Source organism: Accipiter gentilis, chromosome W (genome assembly GCF_929443795.1).
Source record: "Accipiter gentilis chromosome W, bAccGen1.1, whole genome shotgun sequence".
Lineage (NCBI taxonomy): Eukaryota > Metazoa > Chordata > Aves > Accipitriformes > Accipitridae > Astur > Astur gentilis.
The window spans coordinates 14647148-14667608 of record NC_064918.1 but is presented as its reverse complement, the minus strand read 5'-3'; the positions used below and the strand labels follow the sequence as shown (position 1 = coordinate 14667608).

Genomic DNA, 20461 nt, shown 5'->3' with positions numbered 1-20461 from the left:
CTCTTTCTCTTTTCCGGTTTTCTAATCCCTCTCGTAATTTTGTCATGGTATCTCTAACTACTCCTGTGTGATCAGCATAAAAGCAACATTCCTCTCTTAGGGCTGCACAGAGCCCTCCTTGCTGTAGGAATAAGAGATCCATTCCTCTCCGGTTTTGTAGCACTACTTCTGATAGTGAGGTTAAAGATTTTTCTAATGCTGTTATTGATTTTTCTATTCTTTCTTCTTAATAAAGATAAGACTTCCCCTATCAATACCAGGTTCCCAATATCTTACTCCCCAGGTTTTTCCTGTTAACCAAGCATGATCTATTGGGTTGGTTACATTAATATAAATATGTTGGAGCGGCGGAGGAATGCACATAAGTCGACCCAATATGAGTGATAGAAGTGATTCAACTTTATTTGCGCAGCTAGCTCATATTTATACAGTTTGCGATAATTATGCCTACTAGTCCTAATATGATTGGTACATTGCTAATGTTTATTCATTACTAAAACACACCCACTTGTGGTTGGCAGCTACGCGTGTTCAGTAACTTTCTCATGAGAACTTCTTCAAAAGTTACTTGTGAAGTTATGCCAAGGTCACACCGTCCCTGTCTTTCTCCTGATAACAGCGAGACCAGCTGTTGTTTTTCTCCCAATATCAGTAAAGCCAGCTATTTTCAGCCAAGGCCTAGTCTTGTTGCTCAAACTGACATTCTTTCACACAGAACTCTGCTCGCACAACTTTTCCACAGGCCCATGTCCTTTTTCAGCAAGCCACTTCCCAACAATTCCCCCTTTTTCTTTTTGTGCGAGTAGAGCTTGGTGTGTCAGCTTTGAGACTCCTTTTATCATGCACTCATAAGCAATTTTAACTATTACACAGATTAATATCAATATACCCAACCATCGTAAGGCTTCCTTAATCAATGACATTAGCCGTGGTGTTATCCCGCCGAATATTGACTGTAACACCCCATCAAACCAATTAGTTTCTTGCTGGATCTTTGTGTATGTTTCTTCAGCCAATTTATCTGTTTGTGTATAGATTGAGGTAAAATTTTAACACCTGCTGTATTGCGCTTTGCAAAGATCTATGAACACAATTAATTAAACACAGTAAAAACAACATTATACCTAATAAAACACATAAGAATAAAAGACTGTTCAGGTAATGCCAATGACACACAAAAAGAGATTTGATTAATAGCTTTAGCTAGTGACACCCAAACATTCTTACTGTCCCATGGTGTTAACCGATCCATATCAATCTCAGCATAAGGTTTCAAATTTATGGGTAAATCAGGAATGTATCTGCCAGACATGGAGGATGTGATTTTTTGTCCAATTGCTGTCAAGGCTTGCCGTCCCGGTGCACTTAGTTGTCTTGTAGAAGTTAAGCTATCTCTGCCCCTCAATAAATCCAGCAGCGGCTGTAAGTCTGTATTTGTAATACCAAAACAAGGCCGAATCCACTGTAGGTCTCCGTTTAAATCTTTCTCCCTCTTTTTATTTTTGAGCAATCCAGGCTTGCTTAATCACTTGGGATGCCATTTTCCTTAATAAGCTGAACAAGGTAAAACTATTACAATAGCTACAATCACAGTAACTACAATAATGCCCATAATTCTTTGAGCCAACCCGTTACCCCTAATGACCCAGACCATGAGGACTATGAGGAAAATGAACCATCCATACATTCTTGTGCCATCTTGCTCCACGAACTCAGCCCAGCAATCGGTAGGTGCAAGCTTTCCGTGGGCATCCCCACAGAGGCAACGACGGCCTCACCGTACACCAGCCCGATGTTCTTCGGAAAATCCCGGTATTTATACATTTGCAGAGGAACGGGTTTTAGCACACGTGGCCAGCGGGTGCCAAAAGTCCGCCTCGGTTGCAATCTATGACGCATGCGCTCGCTGGCCAGGCGCGCTGCACGAGTCATAGCCATCTTGTCTATTGGTTCGTGGGCTTTACGATACAGTTGCGATGCACAGAGAATCTTGACCTGTTATGTTAGCCAAGGTGACCTATACATTAGTTTTTGGCTGAGGTAGTATTCATATTGTCACATCATCTATGATGCTCCGGATGATGATGGTTGTGCAAATCGAACAGGAGTCCGTCGTGGGCCTGTATCTGTGGAAACACAATCAACCTCGTTCCCAGGTTATTAATGGAAATAGATCTTACCCCTGATTTTGGCTTTAACTAACTTTTACATTTACCCCACACTGTCTTCCCGTAATCACACTATGTTTAATCAAATTATGCTTAACACACTTTTTACCTAAAGCAAGTTCTATATACAATAAGGCACGCTGTTCTAAAAACCTCTCTGAAGGACTTGGTGTCTGCTAGTAATACTCTATTAGTTAGAATCTGTCGGATCAGTGGCTCCAGCACCCGCCGGTGCCGTGCCAGTCGCCATTGGGACAATTCCGGGTCCAGCATCAGTGCGAAGCCATGGCTTGACCCACTTAGCCGGGATCTCCCAGTAAGTTTTACTTCTGCTGATCCGCACCATTTCCCGGATTCTGGGTCCTTATACATTACCATGATTCCTGTACTTTGTCGCGTCCTTTCTGCCTGTAAAAGAACATGATGCACTACCATTGGTGGGTCTTTGTGATCACCTGTCAATCTAAGATAATTTAGCACAAATAAGGCTTTGGCCAATCGTTCCTCTGGGAGTAAGCCCTGGGTTCCCCCCTTTTGTTTTTGCAGCATGTTCTTTAGGGTTTGGTTGGCCCATTCGACAATAGCCTGTCCTATGGGAAGATGTGGAATACCGGTACCATGATGAATTCCCCACAAATTACAAAATCGAGCAAATCGTGTAGAACCGTAGGCTGGGCCGTTGTCCGTCTTAATTTCTTTAGGCACACCCAGTACTGCAAAAGAAGCGTGAAGATGTCATTCAATATGTAAGGCCTTTTATCCAGTTCGTGCCGTGGCCCACATGGCAGCAGGATAGGTATCAATACACACGTGCACAGAACGCTTTGCACCAAACTACGTGACATGGGTGACATCCATTTGCCACAACTGCAATGGCAAAAGACCTCATCGGTTAACCCCACAGCCCAAGCCGAGCCCCTCCTCTTGACAATCAGGGCATGCTTTAACGATACCTTGGGCATCAGTGAGTGGTAAGTCAAATTGCTTTGTTAACATCCTAGCGGGTTGGTGCAAGAACGCACGTGATTGCCGTGCTTTGTTGAAAACGATTCCCTGGAGGAGGCTCCCGTGGCGCTGCAACCAATTGGTCAGCTCTGTCATTTCCCGTTTCTCATCTGCACAGTGTTCTCATACCCAAGAGTTCTACCAGAGGGGTCATATTGCCATTAGTGATACCGCAAAGATTCCGCACCCACTGGATATCTCCCACAAGCTTCTGGACATCATGTACCGTTGAAATTTCTCATGTTATTTGAACCTTCTGAGGTTTAACATTGCTAGCATCTATGTGCCACCCCAAATACGTCCAAGGTGCTGCCTTTTGCACCTTTTCAGGAGTGATTATTACTCCGCGATGGCTTAAGATGTCCTGCAATTGAGTTAAAATCTCATCCTGTTGCAAGTTACTGAGGTAACTGCTTTCTTACAGGCTCTGATGCACAGGCCACATACACCTGACATATCGTGGGGGAATTGCGCATTCATTGCGGTAACACGACCCAATGGTATCTCTTATAGGGTTCTGCCTTGTTAGTCAATGGTACCGAAAAGGCGAACCGTTCAGTGCCATCTGGGTGTAATCTTTTAGATTTATAATTAACAAATCCCATTCTTCTGGAAGCATAACTGGAGATGGCAAACCTGGCTGCAGGGCTCCCATACTGTGCATCACCGCATTCACAGCTCTGCAATCATGTAACAGTCTCCATTTCCCACTTTTCTTGGGAATGGTAAATATTAATGTATTCCATGGACTAGTAGAAGGAACAACTTGTCCCGCTCTCAACTGGTCCTCAACTAACCCTTGTATTGTTAGCAGCCTTTCAGAATTTAGCAGCTACTGATCAATCCAAACAGGGTCATCTGTTTTCCAGTTAATTTTCAGAATCGGCTACCCCTCAGTGACCGCTCCTAAAAAGGATGCGTCACTAACATTGCCTTCATTTGGCTCAATAAATCACGGCCTACGAGGCCAAACAATTCAGTTGGGGTAGTCATGACATACGGACACGTCGTAATGTGTTCACCATCGGGGAACGCAAATGTAATCGGTAGCTGACTTATTAAGGTGGCTTGTGTGCCCCCTATCCCTGCAATACCAAAGTTTGGATTCATCGATGGCTCTGATGGAGGCCAAATGCATCGTGAAATAATCATAACATCAGCTCCTGTATTGATTGTCATCGGTTTCTTGACGACAACTCCATCGGGCCCTTCCAATTGCACTACCTTTTCTGGTTTACCTCTTGTTGTGTCCATGGCAAAGTATACCTGCGGTTTCCCTGTGGAGCCAAATCCACCATCTCCACGTTGTACTTCACCCGGGTTCGGAACACACGACCTGAATGGAACTAATTGTGCTATTCTGGTACCTTTAGGAATAGAAACAGGAGGGATTACAACATGAATCATAATTTTCACAGTCCCACAATAATCTGCATCAATAAGCCCTGGGAGCACCAGAATTCCTTCTAGAGCTGTTGAAGATTGCCCCATTTAAAATGCACTAAGTCCAAACCCCAATGGTCTCTTTATGTTGACTGCGGTTTCCACATCCACTCCGGAGCTTCCTGCGGTGGCGGATCTGGTGGTTGCGAGGCTGCCTGAGGGCTGGCAGCTCAAGCCCCTTGCATTCGTGTCGTCGCGCGAGGAGCCTTCGCGGTCGGTGTAAAGTTTCCCTTCTTCCTGTATTCTTGGTGGTATGGTTATCTTTCTTACACTTGTTGCAGCACTTACTGTTAACAGTAACTGTACATTTGCTCCTAATGTGTCCACGTTTGCCACAGTTAGAACACTTGACCAAGGGTGTCTTACTGGCCTTGTGTTTCTTTGTAGCTCCTTGGAGAGCTGTGGCAGCGTAGGCTACTTTCTGTGAGTCCACTGATCGATCCGTGTATTCTATCATATCAACGACGTCTGCATTTTTCGGCAAATTACACAATGCTTTGCGTGTCTTTTCAGTAGCATTTTCAAAAGCGAATATTTTGAACACGTTTTCTTTCATGCCCTCGTTCATGTCAGGGTGATCATAAATTGTATTCTCCTGTTTCACCTGGGTAAAAGCATGGCTGTACATATTGTCTGGTATGGTAAGAAAAGCTTGATACGCCAAGATCTGTGATAGAGGATGAACCTCAGTGATACATTGTAACTGAGCGTTCCCTGATGCGAAGGGTCCAGTACCCATCGGCATCTGCGTGGTTACTCCCCATAGGGGATCTGTTTGTTGTCGTGATGTTGTTGTTCCCTATCACAGAGCTTCTCCCACTGCTAGAAAAACACTAACATTCGGGCGGGAGTCAAAATCAACTGTGCTAGCTGTTTAATATCTCGAGGTATCAGCGTATCAGCAGAAAAAATGAATTGCAGTATTTGGTGAGTTAACGCAGATTTGATTCCGTACTGACTCACAGCATTCCTTAATTTCTCAATGACCTCCCAGTCAAACGCCTCCCATTTTTTCTGTCCATTTGATGCAATAACTGGGAATGCTTGGAGCATAGTCCCTTCTATAACGGCATCTTTTATTACACCCCTCCAATGTCTCTGCCTTTCTTCTGCAGCGGCTATTACAAGCGGCTATTACAAGCGGCTATTACAGGCGGCTCCACGTCTATCACGGGTGCATTGGTTTCCCCGTCTCTTTTCCCCATTTCCTTTAACAATTCTAACATTGTCTCTTTTTGTTCTATTATTAGAGTAGCCAAGTCCTTGTTTGCATTATTTGAATAAGGGTATATGCTAGGTATAATTTGTTCATGTTGAACGGTGGTATCTGGGGGCTGTGTTTTCGTAGGCAGATTTTTACTCACTCCCTGATTCTGTAGGGTTTCCTTTAATCGTACGGTTAGGGAGGCTTGGGAACTGTCGGATGGCTGATTAATATCGGCAGTCCCAGGGAGTGGAGCAGAAGTCAAGGGCACAAGAGCAGGCGAACAAGCTCCAAAAAGTCTCTCTCGCTGCATTATGGTTTTCTCCCCGCTTTTCCCTTTCGCTTGCGGTTGGAGAGAGAGAGCAGCAAAAGCAGACGCAGACGCTTTACGATCTGCTTTCATTTTTTACAGAGTTGTCTTAATCAATTTCCATAAAGTTGCAAGATCTTTAACTTCTTTAGACCCGTCACTGATTTCATCCCATAGGGAGGTTCCAATAGCATTCCAGGTACTAAGCTCAAAAGCTGTACCCACACTAATTGAAAGGTTTCTGTCCTTGCTTCATTAGTTTTTTAGCTGATTTATCATCGTCAGTTACCATATCCCATAATACATCTCCTAATCTACACCATTCACTCTCCTCAAATAATAAATCCGGATTCTTAAAGCATCCCTTAACACGACCTAAAGCAACTAATCCCAAAACTTGCTTAACGCAATTTACCCCCCGCTTTTCTAAAAAGCACAGTAATAACTTTAGGGCTACCTCTTGATCCATTGCCGGCCGGCTTCTTGATACTCCTGGGTGCTACCTTGATTAAGGCACCTCGGTTAAAAAGTCTTTGCAGCCTTTTTCCAGTAGCCCTCACTGACGGCGAACCCCTTTTGGACGGTCCAGGCACGAGAGTTAACACACCAACCGAGACGATCAGCGTTCGGTTAATCTTTTGCCCCCCGGTCGCTGCTACCGGTGCTTCTCAGTGTCCGTCGCTCCAATTCCCCTTTCTTCGGTCCCCGTTCGGGCGCCATTTGTTGGAGCGGCGGAGGAATGCACATAAGTCGACCCAATATGAGTGATAGAAGTGATTCAACTTTATTTGCACAGCTAGCTCATATTTATACAGTTTGCGATAATTATGCCTACTAGTCCTAATATGATTGGTACATTGCTAATGTTTATTCATTACTAAAACACACCCACTTGTGGCTGGCAGCTATGCATGTTCGGTAACTTTCTCATGGGACTTCTTCAAAAGTTACTTGTGAAGTTATGCCAAGGTCACACCGTCCCTGTCTTTCTCCTGATAACAGCGAGACCAGCTGTTGTTTTTCTCCCAATATCAGTAAAGCCAGCTATTTTCAGCCAAGGCCTAGTCTTGTTGCTCAAACTGACATTCTTTCACACAGAACTCTGCTCGCACAACTTTTCCACAGGCCCATGTCCTTTTTCAGCAAGCCACTTCCCAACATAAATATATGGGCAATTTCCACTCCATGGTCCTGTTTGGCTTCCATCCCAACCATGTGAAGCAGGTGTACATCCATGAGGTCCCCATCCTACGGATAGGAATTTATCTGGACCTCCCCCAGGAGTCCAGTCAGAAGCTATAGTTTCGCAACCCCAATAAGAACAATAGTAAGAGTTGGGATGGGTGCAATACCCCTTTCCAGGGTTAGAACTAGGACAAAAATAAAAGCCTGAGTTATGTAGACATGGGTCTCTGGGTACGAGTTGACATAAAGATTGATTAAAACTTGGGGCCCCGGTAGCAATTACTTGCTGTAATATCATTTGATCCTCCCACCTATAGAGCGTCCATTTATAAGGTTGGTGGGGGTTCCCGTTCCCTTGGGTTATCCCTGTCAGCATTAGTAACAGTCTTATCATCCAAGTGCTTAATTTTAAGTTCGAGAAAAGTGGTGTACCCTTACCCTTGCGACAGGTATTCCAAGGGTGTTGATAATCATTTTGGTTTTTGTCTTTATCCCTGGTGAGAGATGGGAGACTTTGGGGAAGCTCTGAGGACGTTTTGTTTGGGAGTAATAAGTCAAGAGGCTCCGTGAGCCTTCTCTGGAGGTGGTTCATCAACCTTAATCCCCACAGCAGTACGTCTCTGCCTTCTTCTCTGCCTACTCTGTTGCTTAGAGCAGCGAGGTGTATCATCTTCTCGGCAGCAGTCGTATTCTTCAGGGGAACCTCCTTTATATTTGATTTGCTTTGACTTATATGCATCCCAGTTTTTATCCTTCACTTTCCACGCTCCCATCCCACTCTGACCACTGTTCGTCTGCAAGATACTTGCACTATTTCAGCCTTCGTTGTACATGGCTCGTTTACGTAAAGACAACACCTCTCAGGGTTTATGCCTTTAGCAAAAATATCCCACCACTCTTTGGAGTCCTTTATAATTTTCCCGGTTGATACTCCCACATGCAATGCTTGCTCAGTTAATTCCCATTCGTAATTATAACATTCGTGGCAAATACCACTAGGGGAATACCCATAGGAGCAATGTGTCCACCACTTTTCTCTACAGAGTTTACACCTATAACATACAAAGGGATAACATATACAGTGAGGATCTTTACAAAAGATAGTCTCACTCATCCACTTTTCTTCGGAACTTAATTTTCAAGCTGTCAGGGTCTCTGGTCGCCTCCCAGTGAGAACTCTGAATTGGTCCTTTGATTCTGCTTGCATGAGTCCATCCTCTTTCGGCAGTCCAGACTGCAGTGTCTGTAGTAAGCAGAACAAGAAACGGTCCCTCCCAACAGGGAGTTAGAGATGATTCTTTCCAGGTTTTGATCAATACCTTATCTCCAGGCGTAATTTTGTGTATTGCAATATCTAAGGGTGGCCTCTGCACTATCAGTCCTTTCTTTATTAGTTCTTGCTGTCTCTTCATGAGTTCAATGATATACTCCTGTAAGAATTTTTCTTCTATCTTTGGGTGTTCAATTGGCATTTAACAACTTGAAATGAGTATTACTTCTCAGATAGCTAGTAAAGTCTTTTAATTTTGCCTATAAACACAATTAAGTATTAACACAGGACTGTATAGTGTTTATATTCTTATTAACCTGCCAACAAGAATAGTTTATTGGCAACCTTAAATATTCAGAGGCAAAACACAATTCCCTGGCACAGAGGCTTTACAGCAGAGCAACATATTTGACCCTTAGAACCATTATATAGGAACACAAAGAAAATTACTATGTTAATTTTGGTGACCTGAGTCCTCAGGGCTGCTTCCTGGGCCTCTCTGTCTGACAAATTATTCCCTCTGATTCGGTAATCTAATCTCTTTTGATGTCCTCTCATATGTACCGCTGCTATCTCCCTTGGTTTTCTTAATGCTCTTAAAATTTTTGCTATTAATTCCTGATGTATAAGATTCCTCCCTTGAGTATTAATCAAACCTTTTTCTTTCCAAATTTTTCCAAAAGTGTGAACTACTCCATATGTATTTTTGTAATCTTTAAATATAGTCCCATTTTTTTTTTCTTTAATTAATTCTAGGGCCCTATATAGGGCATACAGCTCACAAGCCTGAGCTGACCATGATGGGCTTAGAGGTCCTGATTCCACAGGTTTTAGGTCCTTATTAATTATTGTCTCACTTTAGTCTGGGTCTCAATTACCTCTAAGCAGTTATGTTGCAATTTCTCCGATGGTTTTCCAAACAAAATGTGCTGGACTCTGAGCAGAGGTTACTCTCAGTTCTAAATTAGGGGAGTCAATCAATATTGCTTCATATTTTAGGATCCAGCTATCTGTTAGCCATTTTTCCACTTCTGTTGTAAACATTTCTGACATTATGTGGAGTATACACTTTTAAAGGGGTACTAAAGGTAATCTTTCTAACTTCCTCCATTAATAACGCCCTAGTGACCAAAGCTTGGAGACAAGTAGGCCATTCTCTACTTACTGGATCAAGTAACTTAGAACAATACCTCACGGGTTTCTTAATTCCTGCCCAGTCTTGAGCAAGGACTATTCACAAAAAAAAGGTTTGGGGTTTTTTTGTTTGTTTTTTTTTTTTTAAGATCTGTGAGGCTTAATACAGGTGCTTGTATTAATGCCCTTTTAATTTCCTCCAATTTCTGATCATCTTCTGTAGACCTTTTAAGTTGGTTATTAGTTAATTTCACCTTTTCACTGTATCTTTCAAGCCATGGTCTACAATATCTTAGTGATCCCAACATTTGTCGAATTTCCTTTTTAGTTTGTGGGGGTTTAACAATTTAATAGTGGTTTCTCAGGTTCTTTCTTTAGTTTCTCCCGCTACTAATAGATCGTTCACATATTGTAATAACTTTACTTCTCTGGGTAAGAATGAAATCTTGTAAAATTTTCTCTAAAGTTTGTCCAAATAGATTTGGTGACTCTGTGAACCCTTGTGGTAGCACAGTCCATCTTAATTGTTTTCATCGATAGCGATACAGCAGTCGCACAGAAAGCCCCACTCTCTTTGGCTGTTTAGAGTTGACTTCAATTATAGCCCCGCGGCGCGAGGAGAGGCGGCGGCCGCTGCCGAGGGGGGGGCTGCCCCCGCCGCTGCCGCCGCTACCGCCGCGGCTGCTGCTGCTGCTGCCGCCGCCGCGGCTGCAACAAAGGAGTTCGCCCGCTGCTGCTGCAGCGCCGGCTCCGCCGCGACCGCACGGAGCCGGACCCCTCTCCTCGACTTTGAATGCTTAAGTTTAATTTCAAAATCAAATCCCTTCTTAATAAATTGTATTCTGCCTCAGGGAGCAAGAGTAAATCACTAAGGACTTTAAAAGGTTTCCCTTTTGCACCTACAATATTTATGGTGTTTTTAGTAAGGGTGCAACCGGAGGGTAGTTTTTGAACGGTGGATCTTTCGGCTCCTGTATCTACTAAAAATTCTACCTCCTCCTTTTGGGGACCTAATTTCAATTTTACTCGGGGCTCCGCAGATGTTTCAGTCCCCAATAAGTAGAGCCCCCGACCCCCCCCCCATTCATTTCCAAACATCTGTTCATCCTGTTGTTTCTTTCTAACGTCTACCCATGATTTCGCCACAAACTGAGTTTTTAACAGGGCTTGCCCCACTGAAGTGGCAGGATCCAGCCTGGAATAGAGCTGCAGATTCTTTCTCAATCTCTCTAACCATTCAGTGGGGGTCTCATCTTTCTTCTGGTGTCCACTAAATGCTTTGTTAATATTCTGTCCTCGGGGAACAGATTCCTTAATGCCTTGAACAATTATAGTACGCAGATCTGCCATATGAGTTTTATGTTCTGCATTCTGGTTATCCCAGTTTGGCCGCTGTAGTGGCCATTTAATATCTGTGCCTGGACCGTGTTGGTGCTGCTGATCCCAAACTCTCACTCCTGCTCTTCCCAAGTATATATATATTAGGATGCAAAAACTGGTCCAACCTATCGGATACTCCCAAGGGGTCTTCTAAAAGGTTCCCCATCTCCTTCCTGAATTCCCTTACATCTCTGGAATTCAAGGGTACTGACACAAATCCCACGCCAGGCTGTGGACACCCCCCCCCCCCAGCCATCTCTCTCAAGGGGCACAATTTCTCCCCTGACTGCTCCCTCTTTCTGGTCTGACTCCTTGCCACTCCCCCGCTCTCTTCAGGGGAACTCGGAGGGTCCAAGTCTGGGTCCGGGGCTGTCGGGGAAGAGGAGGAAGGGGGTGGGCCAGGCCAGGCGTGAGTGCAGGGGGAACACAACGGGGAGGAGGTGTGGGAAGCTCCTCGGGGCCTCCAGTCCTCCTCCCATGGTTCTTTTCACCCAGAGCAAACACATGGATTCGGGTATCCAATCCCATCCACAAATTAGCATATTCACTCTCCTCCAAACCAAAGGGTTCCTTAGAATTTACATATATGTTTAGGGCTCGACACATCCAATCCTCAAACGTCCCAAAACCAGGCCAAAATACCTGATCTCTTCTAATTTGTTTACCACCCCACACCTGTATGCAATAATATATCATTTTTTCTCTGCTTTTGCCCTGTCTGGGCAGCCAGTCATCCCAATGGGCAATTATTACCCCTAAAGGACTATCTGGCGGTATCATAGGGAGACTGACCTTAGGATGCCCTATGGAGTCATCCCTCTCCCCAGGCGAACTACACCCCGGGGAACCCACCATGGAGTCAGAAGGCTTGCTTCTCTTCTGCCCCATCTTCCGAAGTGCCTCTCCCTCACACACACACACTCGCGCCCCTTGTTCGTGGCTCACGCCCTCGCGGGCAATGAGAACCGCACTACAAGAGGGTCTGCACTCACTTTGCTCCTCGGGAGCATCTCGTGTATGCGCACTTCGGGAAACCCACCCCGACCGAACGGGAAACGCTTTCAATACTCACTTAACCTGGAGTCTTCGTCCAGATCTTCGTGCACGAAAATTACGGGGTACTGCAGTGTTCCTTTGCCTGCTTGCCAAATTTAGGGTTCGGAGGTAAGGGTCTTGGAAAGGATATCGTCCACTCCGGGGCCATCCAAGGATGGGGCGCCTCCCCAGAGTTTAGATTCCAAACCAAGTTAACTTTATCCGAGTCACGGCACCAAATTGTTATAAGTTACGACAAAAATTTGTACACCAGCCCGTGGATAATCCAATCAAGGTTTATTGAAGCAAGCGATCAAGCAGGCAAAACAGCGCTGGGCGGCCGGGGAGTCTCCGCTCCACCAACGGCGCGCACCTGATACGGTAACGTGTTTCACAGTTAAACAGTTAAGTGTTACATATGTATGGGATTTCCCGGTACGCCTATACATATTCATGACCTATTCCCGCTTCGTATTAAAATTAGTTCCAAGAGGTATTACAATTAGTTCCAAGAGGACACTCCCTCAAGTTTATCTGTCCAAGCCACGGAATCGGCCTTGGCCTGTTTCTGGGACCAGTTCCTTATTTTCTCAGAAAACTGCTCTTGAGGAGTTATATGATAAGGTAATCAAGACAGGCACATCCTGCTTACTTAGCTCAATATCTAGTTTCTACAATTGTTGCTGTGCTTATTGTCTAATACGTTAGTGTGGTTAAAAGCAGCTTAATTACTAAGTTGTAGAGATCAATATATTTTAACAACCAACAGGTTTGATTAACAAATTGATTATGCAAAGTTTATTACAGGCACCATCTCCAAAAAGGATAGAGCCCCCTCGGACTTCTGGGTTCCCTGCGGAGGCAGGGCCCTGGCACCAGCCCAGGCTTTCAGATCCCAGCAACTGCAGCGGAGAGAGGAGTAACAGCACCATCTCCTGCCAGTCCCTGGGAGCTGAGACAGGCCTGATACTGCCCAGCACCGCACCTCCTGGCTCCCAGGACCCTGGGCAGGATGATGCCAGCTGCCAGCAGGACCCCTGCTGAGCCTGGAGGTGGCCAGATCCAGCACCGTTCCCCATGGCAGGGGCTCAGCACGCTCCACGGACTCTCCCATGGATCCAAGCAGGTGGGATGAACAATTTTATTACTGACATCTCTTTTTGGGTGGCAAATTAAGAAGTAGCCCGTGTATGGGGCTGCCAGTTGGCGGGACAGGGACAGTCCGGGTTGTGGGAGGAGGGACATGCTACAAGCCTGGTGGCTGGGGACACACACGTTAATTTGGCAGCAGCGCAGAGGCGAAAGCCCTCCACCAAGCAGCGAGCCCACCTGGGTCTGGCCACAGGGCTGCGAGCGGGGTCTGCAGCCAGGCTCAGCCAGGGAACCACGGCACTCCCTCGGTGACCAGGACTCTGCACCAGGAGCTGAGCAGGGTGGCCATCCCTAGGGGGTCTCACAGCCAGGGGAAGTGTTTCAAGGGGCGAGATCCCGTCCTGAGCTACTACAGAGGTTCAGGCACCTGCAGACAATAGGTATGTGCATAGACCAGAGGCCACACAGAACAGGCTCTCAGTTAAAGTGACAGGTGGTAGCTTTCCCCGTTGGGGGGGGACTGCAGGGAGGGGGACCGTGGGGAAAGGGACCCTCTTCCAGCCCCAGCTATCCCCTCGGGCAGATGACACGCAGGGGACCAGGAGGGACCTCCAGCACAGAGGCTGGGCATCCCCTCACTGCTGGGGGGTCCCAGCGCAGATCCCGCCCTGTGCCAGGGGGACACTGTGTGCTGCCAACCCATGTCAGTGGGGATGGAGCCATGGGAGATGCTGCCAGCTGGACACAGTGCCCTGTGCTGCCTGCAGACCTGGCAGCCTGCCAGGGAACCTCTTGGCCGACCTTTACAGTGGGTGCTCTGGCCCAGCTCACCTTGTGCACCCTGCCCCAAGGGGCATGGCGCAGCCTGGCTTCTGCTAGCATCCTCCTCCTGATGTCTCGGGAGCTGCAGAAATTTCGCAGAGCCCAGGGACAGCCAACCCCAGCCCCTCTCCTGCTGCACACCAGGGGCACACAGAGGTGTTCGTACCCCACAAGGCGACTCCAGCCCTGGGGAATGGAAAAGCAGGACATGGCTCTGCTTGAAAGGGGGGACGGGCAGGTAGTAAAGAGAACTGGTGGTCTGCATTGCGGTGACTGCCACGGTCCCTCTGTCCTGATACCCAGCTGGCCCATGGGGAAGGACAGAGCAATTGGGGGGAGGCATAGGGGGTCTCCTGCTGCCTCTGATAGAGCCTGGGGAGGAGGAGGAGGAAAGGGGAGGAAGGCTGGGAGGAGAGGAGCCAGCTGTGCCCAGCAGGGCACCCCAGTGAGCCGGGCTCAGCAGCCCAAGGTGCTGAAGAAGGCATTGGCTTCCAGGAGCAGGCTCTTGGCGTAGACGCGCAGGGTGTAAAAGAGGGTGACAAAGTCCTGAGCGCTGAAGAGGGTGTCAGCCAGGGCGAAGGCAAGCATGGAGGGGATGAAGCCCCGGCCGTACTCCACCATCCAGGTGCCTGCGCTCCACTGCACCGACGTGGCCTCTCCTGCCTGGTGCACGATGGTGTCCCCTGCCAACACACACAACCAGCACAGCTCCCAGCAGCTGCCCCATATCGTTCCCAAAGAGATGGGTGGGACCAGGACCTGCAGGGCTGAGCACCCCGGGCTGCGCACCCCAACCCCTCCCCAGTCTTGCTTACTTTTCTCTTACTGGCACCCACTGAGATGCTGGGATGTGCCCCAGGGGACACAAACTGCCCCATCCTGAGCTCTTGGCTTCTGCCAGCTGGAAGAAAGAGGCTCTGCAACAGTGGAGGACCAGCCCACAGAGCAATCATGTCCCAGGACATGGACACAGCCTGTAGGGCGCCATGGCTGCTGCGCTTACCTGGATAGTAGATCTCACTTCTGGTGGTCCCTTCCTTCCACTGCTGGAAGGTCCCTGAGATGACGGTGTTGGAGATATCTGCCCAGTACCGACCTGAGGGAGGACAGGCAGCACCGGCTTAGAGCATCCCTGCCAGGGACAGCTCAGGAGCCCAGGTCTGAGCCACAGAGCAGCCCTCTGGGGGGGGAAGGATGCCAGCCCCAGGGCCTCAACACACCAAGGAGTGTGGCTGGGTCTGGTACCCAGGCTGCCTGTGTGACCAGCCACATCCCAACAGCCTGGGCTGCTCAGTGTCCTTAAGCTCCATTGTTTCCAGCATGTTTGGCATTTGCTCCCTGATGAAGCACTGGGAAATGTGATGCCTGCCACCACCGGCCAGCTGGATGCAGAGAGTCCTGGCCATGTGGCACGGCATGGCACAGCATGTGCCGGGACCTGCAGGCATTGCGGAACACCGCGGGGGCTGGTCCTCATGTGGAGGGTGTTTTCCAGCATCGTGCTTCCCATCCAGAAGTGGAGCAGCGGGCTCCCTGCCCCAGGCACACCACGGCCAGGGCAGCTGGACCTGAACAAGCAGGGTGGAAAGAGCTCAGAGAAACCCCTTACCTGCCAGCCCTGTCTCCTGCTTACCTGAGTGGCCCCCGGTGTGAACGGCTGTCCCAAAGAGCAGCACATACTCGGTGAGTGAGGCATGCAGGAGGCACATGGAGCCCATCCACCTGCCTGCGTTCACAAACACCCACTGCAGGTCTTCATCTGGCAGGATGTGCCCTGGGTGCTTCTTCCGTAGCTCCACGATGATCTTGGAGAAAGCCAGCTCGTGGTCCAGCCCTGTAGCACCCGGGGTCACCATGAGTCCTTGGCACGAAGCAAGCCCTGCTCCCCCCCCCCTTGAATCCCCTCCCCAGCCACAGGGTCACAGCACATCCTTTGAGGGGTCTCCCTAGGGGAAATGTCTCCTTTCAACAGCCTTCCATCCCCATGGCTGCAGACCCAGCCCCGCTGCCTCCCTGGATGCTGATGGAAGATGTGCAGCACCAAGCACTCCAGCCCTACAGCCTATCCCAGGTGCTGGGCTATATGGGGGACCCAAGCAAGGTGACAGTGACCCACCCTGCCCTGGTGACATGCAGCCCCTCCGCTGTGACCACACACCTTGCACCCTACAGGGCCAGCCCTCCCCTCCAACCCTAGTTGGGGGGTTGGTTCTGCCCCTGACCCACTTAGGGCTTGGTTCCTTGACCTGGACCAGCCCCAGCACAGAGGGAGCTGCCTTAACCCCGGGTTCAGCCCCAACAGGGTTGGGTGATCCGGCTGCCCCAGACCCCATTCCTCCTTCATCCCAGTCCCATTACCCTACCCCAATCCCCCATCCCAGTTCCCTGGTACTGATCCCTTCCCAATACTGGTCCTGCTGCCCCAGTCGCAGCCCCCCGGCCCCTCCCTGACCCCAGTCCCATTCCCCCCGTGATTCCAGCCCCCCTGTATCAGGACCTCCTCGATCCCGCATCCCCGCTATAGGTCCCTTCCCCAGCCCAGGCCGCTGCCCCCCCCCTCCTCGTCCCCATCCCTCCTCGGTCCTGTTCCCCCCGCAGGCCCCGTCCCCACGGGCGGCGCGTACCCGCGTGGTGCCGGGCGAGCTGAGCGATCTCGGCGGGCGTGAACTCGTACCGCTTGGAGGTCAGCCAGCCCCGCAGCCCCTGCAGCACCAGCGCCAGCACGCCCAGCGCCAGTCCGGCCCGCAGCGCCTGCCGCAGAGCCCGCCGCCCCGCCGCCCCCATGCCGCCCGCCGCCGCTCTGCCCCGCCGGCACCGGGACGGGGAGCGGGACCGCCCCCGCCGCGGCCAAGCCGCGGGCGGCCCTGCTCCAGCAGGGCGGGGCGGAGCGGAGCGGCGGCGGCGGCTCTAAGGAGCCGGTCCCGCAGGGCGATGTTGATGCTGTCGCCGGGGCTTTCGGGACAGCCGCAGCATGGAGCCGCTGGTGGGGGAGGAGGAAGTGGGGGGCGGCTGCTTCCGCGCCAGCGGTACGGCCGGGGCTGCCTCCCTCCGGACCCCCGGCAGAGCCCAGCCCAGCCGCAACCCGGGAAGCGGGGGCTGCGGGGACCCTTCCTGCCCGGGGGTGTGTGTGTGTGGCAGCGGGAAACCCCCCCCAGACTGGGACAGGGAGGAAGGGGTGAAGCTGGGGGGGGGGGGGGGGTCTGGGGGCGTAAAATAGAGTGTAGACCCTCTTGCAGGGTTATCCGAGGAGGGGGCATGGTGGGTGGGGGGTGCCCGGCCCGCGGAGGTCTGCCTCCCGCGTCCCTCCCTCCCTGATGCCCCGCTCCTCTCTCCCCACAGAGCAGCACCAGCATGCTCGTTACAACCCGCTGCGGGATGGCTGGGTGCTGGTGTTGGCCCACTGGGTGAAGCACCCCTGGCAGGGGCAGCTGGAGAAGCTGCCCCCGAGGACGTGGCCCTCTGGGACCCCAACAACCCCCTCTGCCCTGGGGCCACCCGGGCCAATGGCAAGGTACCGCCGGGGACTCAGGCATCCAGGCTCTCCCTGCCGCCCTGTCCCCCCTGACCCCATCTCTTGCCCTGGCAGGTGAACCCTCAGTACGAGGGCACCTTTGTCTTCCCAAATGACTTCCCTGTGCTGCAGCCTGATGTTCCTGAGCCTAGTAACTTCGGGGGGAAGAGCAGGCTGCTGGGGACCCCCAGGCTCAGGTCTTGGGGGGGGCTGTAGGGTAGGTTACATGGGCATGGGTGCTGCCCTGGTCCCCTCTCCCTCCCTGCTCTGTCCTTCACCAGGTGACAGTGATCACCCCTTGTTTCAAGCAGCAGCAGCCTGGGGCATGTGGTGAATACCTCCATGGCTCTAGGGGGTCCGGGCTGTGATGACAGCTGGGACCCGTGGGATGAAGCAGGACTGAGCCCACACCCCTCCTTGCGATGCCTGTTCTGTGCATGCCTGCTCTGTTTTGGGGGATTTCGGGGGTCTCATCCCTGTTCAGCTTCCCCTGTCCCTCTGTGATGCAGCAGGGCCACATGGGGCCCTGAGGACACCCTGCAGCCCTGGCCACCTACGTGTGTCTCCTCTGCAGCAAGGTGATGTGCTTCCACCCCCGGTTGGACCTGACGCTGCCCCTTGTGTTCCCAGCAGAGATCTGGGCTGCCATCAACACGTGGGCAGAGCTGTTGGCCAAGCTGGGTGCCTCCTACCCCTGGGTGCAGGTCTGGGGCTGGTGGGGGCTGCCCTTCTCTCCCTGCCCCAGGGGGCTCAGGCAGAGGTGGGAGGCTGGGGCTGGGGGCTCTGGCAGCACCAGGAGTTGGGACCCTCCCAGCCACATGTGGGTCCCCCATCCCCACCTTATACTCCACTTAGCCTTTCCAGGCGGGTGCAAGGCTCCACTTTCCTGGTGCACTGGGGACACCGTGGCAACCTGGGACTGGGACCTGCTGGCTAAACCTCTTCCTCCACAGATCTTCGAGAACAAGGGAGTGATGATGGGCTGCTCCAACCCATACCCCCACTGCCAGGTGAGGCTGTCCCACCTGTGACCTGGCTTAACTGCGAGTCCCTGTGGGTGACCCTACAACAAACTCAGGCGGAAGATGTGAACAGGAATCACCCCCCTGGTCCCAAAGCTTTCTGCAGCAAGGATCCCTCCATACTTGTCCTGTCACCTCCCCTCCTGGGGTCCATCCCTTGCGGCTGCTATATGTCGACCTCTCTGCCTGGTGGCAGCATGGACCTGCAGACGGGCAGCATGGCTGGGGCACCCCTGCAAATGGGGGGTACCGGCACCCCACATGGGGTGGCATGGCTGTATCCTCCCAGCTTGGCAGGGTTTAGGTGTGTGTGTGGGCTGTGGCATGAGTCCAGAGCGCCCAAGGGATGGTGAGGCACTGCAGAGGGATGTGTTGGCATCTCTGGGCTGGGTGATGGGGCAGGGTGGCATGGGGGGGGTGGGGGGGGGGTGTTAAGTAGGTAACCTGGCCCTGCACCCTGATGTCCCTCCCAGGTATGCACCAGCAGCTTCATCCTAAATGAGGTGCACCTGGAGGACCAGACCCAGCAGCAGCACCTGAGCCAGCACAGCATGCCCATGCTGCTGGAGTATGCTGAGCAGGAGGCTTGCTGGAAGGTGAGTACGTGGCTGTCATCTCTTCCCTGGGAGCTGGATGTATGCTGGGGTGGGCCCCCCAGCCCCCAAAAGCAGAGCCCCTGGGGTGTCGGGGCTGCGTGTGTCTCCATTGAGCACAGTGTCCCGCAGGAGTGGCTGGTGGTGGAGAATGTGGACTGGCTGTGCCATACTGGGCCACCTGGCCCTTCCAGATCCTGCTGCTGCCCTGCCGCCACATCTGCCGCCTCCAGGACCTTTGCGAGGGCAAGAGGGACAGCGAGTGGCTCCACACCCTGCCAGCCCCTGTCCCATGTCCTTTGGGCTCAGCCTTCGTTAGGAGGCAGCTCTGCAGCAGCCTCGCTGGTGCCAGAGGGTCCATGTCCCCCTGGGGTTCAGGGCTGCTTGGGTTTGGCTTGGGGGGGGGATGGGCACCTCTGTTATGCTAGGGCAGGAGCTGTGTGTCCAGGTGCAGGCTGTACTGGTGGGGGGACTGTCACCCTTTCTGAGGTGATGAAGCATGTGGTGCCCCATATTTTTGGGGTGCTGGCTGATTAGGAATGGGGGCTCCTCCTGCTGTGTTGCTCAGGTTGTCTGCATGGATGGGGGGGGACTGGCCAGTGCATCCCTCCTGCCTGTCACTGATGTCCACCCAGGGAGAGGTGCTGAGGGTGACCTCCCCCCCAGCCAGGTACGCTGCCTGCCCTCAGTGGGGGCTGACCAGCTCAGGGTGCAGCTCCCTGGCACTCTCCTGCAGGCCTGGCCTCCACCATGCAGAGGCTGTTCAAGTGCGACAAGGCACACTACAAGCAGAGGGCCAAGGAGATGTCGTGACAGGAGCAGTGGAGCCAGCTTTGGGTGAGGCCAGGGAGAGGAGTCAGCTGGGGGTGGTTACAGCTGAGGCCAGGGAACTCATGTCACTTGTGAGCCCTCAGGTCTCCCAGCTTCTCCTGAGCCTTGTCATGGCTGGTCCTGGCTTGGGGACTGTTTTTGCCTGTTCGGGTACCCCAGTCCTAATCCTGCTGCATTACCATGCACTCTGTCTCCTTCCCCATCCCAGGCTGCATCTTCCTGCCTCTGCAGCATGCTCCTACAACCACTAAAGGGCTCACCCTCCTCCCAGTCCAGTCTTACTGGTGGGGAGTGCTGCCTGCCCCGTGGAGGGGCACAGCCCTCCTGGCCAATAAAACCTGGAAGCAAAGTGCCTCTGCCTGTGCCCTGGTGACTCACAGCTTTGGGTGGGAGGTTTGGGGGCTCTGGTGGGGACCCCTAGCTGCTGGGGGGGGGGGGGGGGGAATAACACTGAGG

General features: G+C 51.5%; 1 protein-coding gene and 1 long non-coding RNA gene across 13 annotated transcripts; both read right to left on the bottom strand.

The window, feature by feature from the left end:
* Positions 1-377: 377 nt before the first annotated feature.
* Positions 378-12262, bottom strand: LOC126035409 (uncharacterized). Of its 3 annotated transcripts, none has more exons than XR_007504904.1 (2): positions 12172-12262; positions 378-8558 (listed from the first exon to the last, which is right to left on the bottom strand). It is a non-coding gene; the product is annotated as an uncharacterized LOC126035409 (long non-coding RNA). The 3 variants fall into 3 exon arrangements; XR_007504902.1 differs by having other exon boundaries at positions 378-8845; positions 12172-12260; XR_007504903.1 differs by having other exon boundaries at positions 378-8586; positions 12172-12260.
* A 991-nt stretch (positions 12263-13253) lies between these two features.
* LOC126035299 (sigma non-opioid intracellular receptor 1-like) lies at positions 13254-17168 on the bottom strand. 10 transcript variants are annotated; one of them, XM_049793753.1, is made up of 6 exons: positions 16673-16847; positions 15682-15882; positions 15052-15144; positions 14662-14731; positions 14058-14234; positions 13254-13653 (listed from the first exon to the last, which is right to left on the bottom strand). In XM_049793753.1, exons 1-5 carry the CDS (start codon positions 16830-16832, stop codon positions 14102-14104), a joined length of 657 nt encoding a protein of 218 aa, XP_049649710.1. In that variant the 5' UTR covers positions 16833-16847; the 3' UTR covers positions 13254-13653; positions 14058-14101. The 10 variants fall into 10 exon arrangements, with proteins under 10 accessions (XP_049649710.1, XP_049649707.1, XP_049649703.1 ...); XM_049793750.1 differs by having other exon boundaries at positions 14662-15144; XM_049793746.1 differs by having other exon boundaries at positions 14058-14731; positions 14864-15144.
* Positions 17169-20461: the final 3293 nt, after the last annotated feature.